The 11,445-nt window shown below is 39.4% G+C and overlaps 1 protein-coding gene across 3 annotated transcripts in view; it reads right to left on the bottom strand.

The window, feature by feature from the left end:
• Positions 1-1,245: 1,245 nt before the first annotated feature.
• Tor1aip1 (torsin 1A interacting protein 1) overlaps positions 1,246-11,445 on the bottom strand; it is a 29,678-nt gene continuing 19,478 nt past the window's right edge. For 2 of the 3 annotated variants that reach the window (XM_048420984.3, XM_048420982.3), the window contains 2 exons: positions 6,871-6,927; positions 1,246-4,358 (listed from right to left, as the gene is read on the bottom strand). In XM_048420984.3, the coding sequence (XP_048276941.3) occupies positions 3,562-4,358; positions 6,871-6,927 (854 nt within the window). In that variant the 3' untranslated portion in view covers positions 1,246-3,561. The remainder of the gene's footprint in view (positions 4,359-6,870; positions 6,928-11,445) is intronic. The other variant, XM_048420983.3, reaches the window with a different exon arrangement.

The following is an 11,445-nucleotide window of genomic DNA, read 5'->3' as shown; positions in this document are numbered from 1 at the left end:
CCCAGCACTTGAGAGGCGGAGGCAGGCAGATCTCTGTGAGTTTGAGGCTAGCCTGGTCTATAGAGCAAGTTCCAGGACAACTAGGGCTGTTACACAGAGAAACCCTGTCTCGAAAAACTAACGAAAACAAAACAATCACTATAGGTTTCCCATTTTCAGCTTAGGCATTGACATGAAATATACAAACTTTCATCTCTGTTAATTGTCATTGAAGGAAAATCAGTTTACTTTGAGAATTAAAAAATGTAAAGAAAGTAATTGAAAGGGAAGCAAATTTAGTTTTTAGAAAATGTAAAATTGATAATGTACTGTGAAATTCCTGGGCTACTATTGTCAAAATCACAGTGCTCACTTTCTGGAGACCTGAATTTCCTCTATCCTGCTGATGCTTACTTCTCTTTTGAAAGGATCATAAACACCAATGGAGGAAAGCAGAGTTAAAGCCATGTTTAAGTAACATTCAGATCTGTTTTCGTTGGCTGTGCAGGGGCAGCGAACCCAGAGCCTTAGGTATCACCCCAGTCCTGGTTTTTTTAGGACACAGTGGTGCTATTTAGCCCAGGCTGACCTCCAACACCCAGGAAGTCACTTTCCCTTTGCTTATTCACATAATAGGTGTTGAGGACTGAACCCAGGGCCTTGTGCCTGCTAGGTAAGTGTGTGATGCCCCCGTCCTTCTAACAGGTATAATAAGGGTTAGTAAAATGGCTCAGTCAGTAAAGGAAGTTGCTACTAAGTCTAAACCTGAGTTAGAGCCCCAGAACCCACACAGTAAAAGAGAAATGACTCCCACAATGTATACTCAGTACATGACTACTGCGGCAGTGTATGCTCACATAAAATAAATAAAATGAAAAAAAATTGGGAATATTCTTGAGTACACATCCTCAGTGACTATGAAAATTGGTTTATGGGGGTATGTGTATGTCAGAATATCTATAAAGCACTATAATATGTAGTCTATGAACAGATATACAGTGAATATGTGATACAGAATGAGGGGTGACTAGGAAATCTAAAAACGTTCTTCAGGAAGGGAATTAAGAACCTGTTACAGAGACTCTTGGGAAATCTAGACACTAAAGCAACTCTACTTGAATGTTAAGTCAAACTACATGGATAAAAACATCATCATCACTATGTTTCTAAGCAATGTGCTTGTTTGACTTGAGCTTCTCTTAGCCAAGGTCATTAAAATTTGCAAAGAAAAGTTGGATTAATTGAAAAAAACACGCCTGTAAATCATTTAAGTTTATAATACACAGACTACAAAAAGTAAATTTATTTAAATTACTAAAATAGTTTTTAAAGTTATTTACACATTAGCTGCTACAATTTTTTCCTGACAAATATAAGCAACATATCACTTCAAAATTACTTAAGTCAGTGGAACATTCAATAAAACACTTCTTTTTCCATATGATATGTATGTAAAAAATAAAGACTTTTCCAAACTTCTTAATTCTTTATAAAATAAACCTGATTGCTTGCCTTCTGACAGGAATGGATTATAATAAAGGTACAGATGCTGGTAGTCCCCCTGAAAAGAAGCTAGACCTCTTTCTCCCACCCACCATGAGACCCCAGGGGTAAAGAAACATTGGCTAGTACTGAAAAGTAGAATTTTCGTTTAGATGCCAATGGGCAAAAGAACTCAGACCTAGAATTATAAGAGTTGAAGACAAAGCAGTTGACAGATGAGAAAGCCAAATTTTAAGTGCAAAAAACCCTAAGATACCACAGCAGTGGAAACATATGTTCCACATGCTTCACATGTGCAGTGGAAAAATATGTCTCACATGCTTAATGTGTACAGAAGAAACGTATGTCCCGCAGGCTTCACGTGTGGTCAAAAAACCCTAAAATACTATAGCAGTGGAGACATGTCCCACATGCTTCACGTGTGGTCAGGTTCACTCCTTTGATTTGAGGCACTCAACAAAACCGATCATGTGCACAGGATATTTTTGTATTTGTTATGGAGTTAAAGTACACACATACAAGCACAGAATGGAGTCCTCTTCAACAGCCCAGCAGAGAACTGTTTACCAATTTTTGATGTTGTCTTTGTGTGTGTGTGTGTGTGTGTGTATGCTAAGACAGTATTTCAATCTGCAACCTGTGCAAGATGGTTTGAAACTCACTATACAGTTAGTGATGGCCATGAATTCACAGCATCCCTCCTGCTTCAGCTTCCCAAGTGCTGAAATTATAGACAGGAGCCACCTGACTTTGAAATGCATTTCTACTGCCGAGGCATGATGTAGTTCAGTGGCAGAGCACTTGACCAGCAGGGCTGGGTCTTAGGTTCAATCCCTGGTATTGGAAAAAGCAAAAAATTAAAGAGTCCAAACCATCAAGTTGAGGATGTACTGGAAATTGTATTTCTTTAAGATAGAAACTGTCAGGTTAAACCAAAGAGACCTACCTTTAAAACTGGTATGCGTCAAATACAGATATAAACATGACAGATATGCTGTGGGAATTCCCTTTTACTGGGGAGTGGGATTGGGATGGGGTCTGACATATACATTCCAGATTGGCTTTGAATTCAAGATGCTACCACCTCATTTTGTTGAGCACTGAGATTACAGGCGTGTGGAATGCTGGTCACTGAACCCAGGGTAATGAACAAGCTGGGCAAATGCTCTACCACTGAGCTTAGCTTCACACCAAGAACTTTCTTTAGGTGGGGAAAAAGACAGAAGCATGGAGGGCAAACTGTAGCAGCTCCCCAGGTAACAGCCGAGACACGTGCTTTCCTTTAAAGTAACATTTCATTTTGAAACCTCCCCCCTTTTTATTTAAAAACAAAGTAAAAAACAAAAAAAACAGTGTCTCATGTAGCCCAGGGTGGCAGAAGAAATTACTATATGGATGAGGCTGGCCTTGAACTTCTGACCCTCCTGACTCTACCCTAGGAAAGTGCTGAGATTGCAGGCATGGCTCACCACTGCCCAGCTTGCAGCTATTTTTCCCCTTCCTTTTCCTTCTCCATTCAACAATTTCTCTTCCCTTTCCACTTCCCAAGCCCTCTTCTTCCCCTCTCTAAAGTCAGTGGGGGGAGGGGCTAAACTGCACACCCAGATGACTTTTGTCTTTTATAGGTAAAAGCTAAGGATCACACACTTAAAAATGGTATAAATGGAAAAGTAATGGGGAAACCCACAGCTACAATTAGAAAGCTGTCAGACTAAAAAGGCCACAAACAAACAAAAAATCCAAAGTTAAAAAGAATGTTGATTCTTTGAGAAAGGCACCTGGTCCTTCTCACAGGTCACAGCACAGCAAGAATGATTTGGGCAGAATCAAAGCAGGTCCACGGGGAACTGCATAGACGTTAGCCCATGCTAAATACCCTTAACAGAGTTCTCAGTGGAAACAATCAATTTTCTCAAATCAGATAATCAGGCTGCATAAACAATTTAGGTATTCCACTTTTATGTATGAACTTAATTTCCTTTAAAAAGAAATCAGTTTTCAAAAACTGCTCTAGATTCCGTCTCTAGTTAGAAAGTCTGAAAACTGCCCAGACCTAGAGACGTGACTTCCGCTTCCCCCTCACGGGCAGCTGCCCCCTTTCAGGGCATTTTCGGGCTGCACGGGCAGCACCAGGTGAGAAATGCGGCTCCAGAGCCCATTCAGCTTGTCTGGGTCCATGTGGTTGTAGGAGCTGGCCGTGTGAGAGCTGGTGAACTTGACTTTGAGGAAATCCCTCACTTTCTCTTCAATTTCCTTTAGGCCTAGACTGGCTTCCAGTGTCTTCTCCTCCAACAGTACAGTCAGGACTAGGGCTACATCTTTGAAGGCTGCGTTCTCATGGTCGCAGTATTTATAGAAGATCAAGGTTGAGCCTGCAGGCAGGGACTCGAAACGGTGTACCACAGCTGCATTCTGGCCATTTCTAAACCCATCGCTCAGTTCTTGATCTACCTGCTGTTTGACCTCGTCACTGTCTTGAGCAGCTTTCCCTGCCCCATCAATCCGGATGGCACGGACACTACGGAAGGAAGAATAGGCATCGGCAATTTGTTCACTCAGACACTTGAGCACTTCTTCAGCATCTTGGGCTGCAGTGAGCAAAAGGATGGCAGGCTGGGGCCGAGGGAGGGAGCTATTCAGATGTCTTTCTAGGAATGTTGTGCCTCTTTTCCACAGCTTCTCGTCTTGACTCTGGTACTTAGACCGAAGTTGTTTCATCTGGTTCTGAAATTCTTGAACGGCAGTGGTTTCTACTGCAGGAGTATTAAAGAACCAAAACACTCCAAAGAGAAGGGCGACGAGCAGACCGAGCAGAAGGAGCAGCCGCGGCTTTATGTTGACAGAAGACTCATTCTGCAGTTGGTCAGCAGTTTCTGCTGGGGGGGAGGGGGCACAACACATATTACATTTTCTTAGATTCTAGGGTGAGTGATTTCTTTTCATTCTGTGTAAGTGCATATGTGGGCAAGCACTCACTCTGCAGAGGTTAAATGCAACGAGTCTCCTGGAGTTGGTTACAGGTGACTGAATGTCTGAGAGGTGCTGGGAATTGAACCCGGTTCCTCTGCATGAGCAGTACATAATCCTAACAGCTCAACTACATCTCTAGCCCCATGCACGACTCTGTCTAGAACACAGTATGCAGACCAGGCTAACCTGAAACTCCCTGTGGTGTAGGAGGGTCTTCTTTTCATGTGTTGCTTTTATTGGTTGAATAAAGAAAACTGCCTTGGACTTTTGAAAGGGCAGCCCTTAGATGGGCGTGGTAGACAGAACAGAATTCTGGGAGGAAGAAGGCGGTGTGGCAGATGCCATGGCTCTCCTCTCTGAGACAGACACTGGTTAGACTCATGCTGGTAAGTCACAGTCAAGTGGCGATACACATTAATGGAAATGGGTTAAACTAATATGTGAGAATTAGCCAATAAGGGGCTGGAGATAATGGGCCAGGCAATGTTTAAATGAATACAGTTTCCATGTTGTTATTTCGGGTGTAAGCTAGCTGGGCGGCCGGGAGCAGGGTGAAAAGCAGGTCTGCTCCTCAAACAACATCCCTGTCTCTGCCTCTTGAGTGTTGGGATTAAAAGTGTGTGCCACCATGTCTGACTAAGGGAAAGTACTTTAAAGAAAGGAGCTGGTAATGTTTTTTTCTTAAATAAATATATCCTCTTCAGAAAAAGCTCATAAAAGCTAAGTTATAGCTAAATATAATTGTTAGAAAGACAACTGTTTCTAAAGAAAAATAATTTAAATATATCTTAATTTTTTCATATTTAAAAATTTCAGAATTCATATTTTCAGAAGCAAAACTGTTTATAAAACAAGAATTATGAGTATTTTCTAATAGTTGTAAAGTAAGCAGCTTTATAAAACTGTTTAATTTGGAAACTCAGTAGTTAACATGGCTGGCTATCTAGGGCTGAATATTTCTGAAGTACAATAACGAAAAAGTTCAACATAAAACATTTCTTTCTTTCTTTTTTTTTTTTTTGGAGCCTGTCCTGGAACTAGCTCTTGTAGACCAGACTGGCCTCAAACTCACAGAGATCCACCTGCCTCTGCCTCCCGAGTGCTGGGATTAAAGGCAATGAATGCATTTCACATGCTACAACAGCTACCATGTTATAGTACCACTTCTGAATGTTTTATTTACTTTAGCCTAATAGAGGTACTAGGGATCTTTTAGAGCAGCAATCTGAGTGTGGCCTGAAGCTATCTTAAACAATATTTGTTGGTGTCGATCTGAAAATTAACAGTAAGATATTTCCGTGTTTTCTACTGTGATGACACTTGCACTGGAATGACTGGGGACCAGCACTCAGAGCTGTATTAGCAAATTCACTGTAGTTTTTACTGCCAGCATACAAGACTAAAAATAATCAGGGAATGTAGGCACTGTGATGCACGCCTTTAAGAGCAGCAATCAGGAGGCAGGTGGATTTCTGTGAGTTCAAGGCCAGCATGGTCTATATATAGTGAGTTCCAGGCAATCCAGGGCTATGCAGAGGGACTCTGTTTAAAAACAAAAACAAAAAAAACAAAAAAAACTTAAAAGCAACAACAAAATAATTAGGGCTGGTGAGATGGCTTAGTAGATATATAGGTGCGTGTCACTAAGTCTGATAACATATAATAAATAAATGTAATCATTTTTTAAAGGGAAAGAGGAAGAACCAGTTTCATTTAAGACTGTCCTTCATGAAGTAGCTAATAATTTTGTTCTACCTCAGTCCTTGTGGACTGGGGCAAGGAGAACTTGGCATAAATAGCATGTGTGAGGGTCTTGGCATGATCCCCAGCACCATAAAAAAGAAAACTCAAGACTTTCAGCCCTCTGAGTACATATTCTCAGTGTTTTGTGTAAAGACACACACGTCAGCAGTTCAGCACAGACAATGGTTATCCAAAGGAAAAGGGCTTCACAACTGACCTGTATGTTTAATTAACCACTTTAATAAGTGAATACCATTTTTACTTGAAAAAAAATTGCCACTCTATGGCTAATCACACTCCTGCATTTCCCAGCTACTTGAAGAATTCAGGAAAGCAAGAGACAATATCTGCTGCCAGTCTAACGTTCAAAATTTCAAGTGAAAATTACAATTTTGGAAATGTTGTTCCTGCCATTATACAATTGTTTACCCACTAAACAATCTCTCCAGTCCTACTTATCAACTTTGATTTTTGATATTATGAACAATATAGTTAAGAGGGAACTAGACATTTCATATGGTTTGCCTACATTTCACTGTTGGTAAAACATACACTTTTTCCATAGAAGTGTTTATGGTGCCTTAAATACCATTAAGTCAGATGGCTGTCAAAGAATGTTTTAAAACAAATATGAGCCACCAACTTTGGCCTCACTCGATGAACAGATAAACTTACGCTGGCTGGAGGTTGATGGAGATTGGTTTCCAAGTTCTGATTCCTGAATGTTATTATCTAAAAAACAAAAAATAATTTCAAAAGACAATCAATTTTGTTTTATTTGCTCACTTACTTCCATTAGAGAAAAAAAATACAATTCCACCAAAAGAAGGCAGAGGTAGCAGGTGAGGCAGAATATTCGAATGCCTGCTGCACTGATTAACTTCACAGTCAATCACAGCAGCACTGACCTAGCACAGAGTAGACGTTAAAACACTCAGTGTTGAGAGAAAGCCTTGCAGCTCATTTAATAGGAATGGCACACTCTGGAACAAGGGAAAGAAGACAAAAAGATAAGGATACCACAAAAAAAGCACGAAATTATCTGGAAAATGACCATTTACAAAACTGCTGCTTGGTGAAGACGCTGTAAAGAGAAAGAAAATGTAGATCATGGACTACCTAAATTACTGGGAATAAGGTATTTCCATACAAAACTCAATCTTAAATCCTCATTATTTTCTATTTTAGAGTAACTGAAGTATATCCTCTGGGGATTCTGACAGTTTAAGTTTTTAATGTTTTGCAAATCTTAGCTGGATGGGTGGTGGAGCACACCTTTAAGCCCAGCACTTGGGGGATATTAGTGAAATTGAGGCAGTCTGGTCTACAAAGCAAGTTCCAGGAAAGCCAGGACTGTTACAAAAAACAGTTTTTTTGTTTGTTGAAAAACAAAACAAACAAACAAACAAAAAACAAAAACATAAAAAACACAACAACAACAACAACAACAAAACAAAACAAAAGCAGAAACAAAAACATAAAACAAAACAACAAAAAGAAAAATCTTATAAAACAAAAAAAACTTGTTTCAGGCGACAAAGCCTCAGCAACTTTACTGGTACAGCCTCCGTTTGCCATTACAGCCATCTACCACTTGCCTGCAGTAACTTTTGCATGGACAACTTTTGAACAGATAAATGATCTTCCTTGCGTTTATTAACAACTTTTGCTTGAGAAATACTGGATTAGACAATGGACTGCTAAGACACAGACATTGCCTTGAGTCATCTGACCAAAAACCAGAAACAAAACTGAAGCACTCAACAATCAAGTAAGATAAAATGACATCATGCTAACTCTAAAAGCCACACGGTTTTTCACTAATTCTGCTGAAGAAACTTTATTAGAAACTTCCAAATTGCCTATGAAGTTACAATTGCATTATTAAAAACCAAGCAATAAAAAAATCTCCAAACACATCAGATGTTCATCTTAAATACATCATTACATGGTTGCAAAGATCAAATGGGATCCATGAGAGTGGTATAATCGTCTATCTACCTCATGATGGATACAACAAATAACTAAGTATTAATAGATGTCACATGCACTATCCACAGGTCACAAACATACTTTTAAGCCTGCTATGTATAAACTGCTGAGGTAGGACATAGCCTAAAAGTTCAATCTATCTTCCTTACTAGAGGCAGTAATCACTAGAGTCTAGAAAACCCCTAGAGGTAATAAAAACCTACAGACACTTTCAAGCCTGAAGATTACAGCAGCAGTCACTCACTCCATATAGAGGGCATGAACCACCAGTTATAGATGTGTCCATAATACAAATAAACAAGTTATGTGATAAGACTTAAGCATCGTATTTAATGTGGAAGACTCATCACAGTACTGAGCTAAAGGCACAACTGTCTCTAAAGGAAAGAGAACTCAAGTTTAGGAAGTGGGAAGTAGACCCAAAGAGCCCTAGTGCTAAGCTCTACGTTTGCACTCCCAGTTTTGAGAGGCCCCTAAGTATGTTTCAAAGATCTGATTCTCTAGACGTATTTTAAACTATTTTATCACAAGGTAAGCAGAAAGAAGTACAGAGAGTGTCTATCTTAGCCAGAAGATTAGGATGCAGATTGAAACCTGAACTGGGACCTTTTACATCTAGGGAACGGGTGCTAATACAAGAAGACAAAAAGAAATCAAAGTTCCAGGTTCTGAAACACTCATATTTAAAAACACCCCCGCCACAGCAGGCAGAAATACATACCCGGATGACATGTAGAATGCCAAGGGAAATATGGAAGCGAGAGAGAGAGAACCAGCCAAGCATGATGGTGCACACCTATGACCCCAGCACTCATGAGATGGCGAGAGGAAAAGAAGGCTAGTGATAGCTATGTGAGACCCTGTTTAAAAACCAAAGCAGCAGCACAAAAAACACAAACATCCAGGAGAAAAGTTTAAACAGTTATCTTGGCCTGAAGAGTAATCTATGTAAAGGCTGTTACAAAATCACCATAGTTTTTTTTCACCATTAGAAAGATTTTCTTCTTCTTCATTGTTTTATCCTAAACAAAACTTTGTTAAAGGACTAATAATCTTCCTTCCCATTGGTCTAGGTATGCAGCCCACGCTGTCATCAGCAGCCACCTTCAGCACCCTGATTAAAGGCATGTACCACTATGTTCGGCTTGATGCATGCGTATTTCTTGTGTGCATTTTCCTACAAAACTCTCCAAGTTCAATACAATACCCAGATATGGTAGTTATAAATACTTAAGTCATAGTAAATATACTAATTTATAATGAAGTAGGAATGCAAACATAAAATTCTAAAAATAAACTACAAATTTGATGAAAAAAATGCTAAGTCAGTCAGTCATGGTGACTTTTTACTCTAGTACTTGGGAGGCAAAAGCATATGGATCTCTATGAGTTGCAGGCAAAGCTGCTCTATGTATCCAGTTTCAGGCCACACAGGGCTATATACAAGAAGCAAAAAGCAACAGCAGCACTACTATATTTGTGTTTCAATAGTTGTTCAACATAACTTTTTCCTTTTGCAATGAGCAATGCCATAGAGAAAATAAAGCTTAAAAGGGATTGGAGAGTAACACTGAGGTTAAGATAGCATGTGCTGTTCCTCCAGAGGACCAGAGTTAAAATCCCACATCAGGTGGCCGGCTCATAACCACCTATATATAACTCCAGCTCCAAGGGATCTGTCGCCTTCTTCTAACCTCTGGAGGTAATGTACCCACGTGTACAAATAAAGCCACACATACATTTAAAAAAATGCTAGAGCTGAAGTGATGATTCAGCTGTGAGGAATACTTGGTACTTCTGAAGAGGATCTGGGTTTGGTTCCTAAGACCCACTGCCAATAACTCCAGCGATGTTGGATTCCCCCTGTATGCTATGAATATGTTTTATTACCACTAGTTAATAAAGAAGTTGTTTTGGCCTATGGCAGGGCAGAAAAAAGTCAGGCAAGAAATCTAAACAGAGAAATAGAGAGAGAGTAGGTTGAGTCAAGGAGAGGCCATGGAGCTGCTGAAGGAGGAAGATGCCGGACACTTACTGGTAGGCCAGTCTTGTGGTGATACACAGATTAATAGAAATGGGTATATATAAATATATATATATATGGGATATAAAAACTAGCTAGAAATATGCATGAACCACTCACTGGTCAGTGTTGGAATTAATATAGTTTCTGTGTGATTATCCGGGTCTGGGTGACCAGGAAATGAACTAGCAGCTTCCGCTTCCACTCCAGTGTAAGGCCTACTTATTCTCCTCTAACTCATACGAATAAGTAGGCATTCACATACACACAAATAAAATAATTAAAACAAATTTTTAAAATGTTTCCTGGCACCAATGTGCACAGATTTCTTTTCTTTGCTATTTATTTCCTAGAATATAATACTAAGAAATAATATGAGAAACTAAATTTTTTGTGGAATACAAATGAAATATTACTGCATTTTTACTTTTAAGAGTTGTTTCTTAGGATTTACATTTTCAATCGGGTGTGGTGGCACATTCCTTTAATCCTAGGAGGCAGAGGCAGGTTGATTTCTCTGAGTTCAAGGTCAGCCTAGTTTATAGAGTGAGTTCTAGGACATCCAGGACTACACAGAGAGATGCTGTCTCTCAAATTTGAAAGAAGTCAAGATTTTCGTTTTTTATTCTGATTACATATAATTCTAATAAGATGAATAATTAGTATTTGGTTTCCTAGGTATACAGTATAAAGGCAATAAAGAACAAATTATAAGAGGAAATGTCTTCTATTATCAGATATATGCAATATTAAAAACTAATAGTCAAAAATAAGGCAAGAGATAAGGGCATTTCATTTTTAGGCAGCTAAATAATTCACTTAAGTGTGGAATACAGCTTACTGGTAAGATAAAGTGAATTGGAAACATTAGAGATTATCTTGACCAATTAGTGCCAGCCATTCTATAAGCAAATGATAAATAGGGATCTTTATATAATCTAAACAAACAGGACAGGAGGGACTATGGTCAGATGGGAAAAGGGGGACAGAACCCTGGTATGAGGTCACATGCCTATATACTTGAGTAGCTGAGGTGGAGGGCTGTACAGTGAAACGCTGTCTCAACCCACCAAAAACAAACGGTGTGGTATGGGAAGGAACAGGAGATAAGCATCACTCAAGGCAGAGAACAGAACAGACATTTTTATACAGCCACTACAGACATAGTCAGTAAATTTTTTTTGTTTTGTTTTTGGCCATAGGGTTTTGCTCTAAAGCCCAGACTGACCATGACA

This window comes from Myodes glareolus, chromosome 5, assembly GCF_982192425.1.
Source record: "Myodes glareolus chromosome 5, mMyoGla1.1, whole genome shotgun sequence".
In the NCBI taxonomy this organism is placed as follows: Eukaryota; Metazoa; Chordata; class Mammalia; order Rodentia; family Cricetidae; genus Myodes; species Myodes glareolus.
Note: the sequence above shows the minus strand (reverse complement) of the source record. Positions and strands in the feature narration are given on the sequence as shown.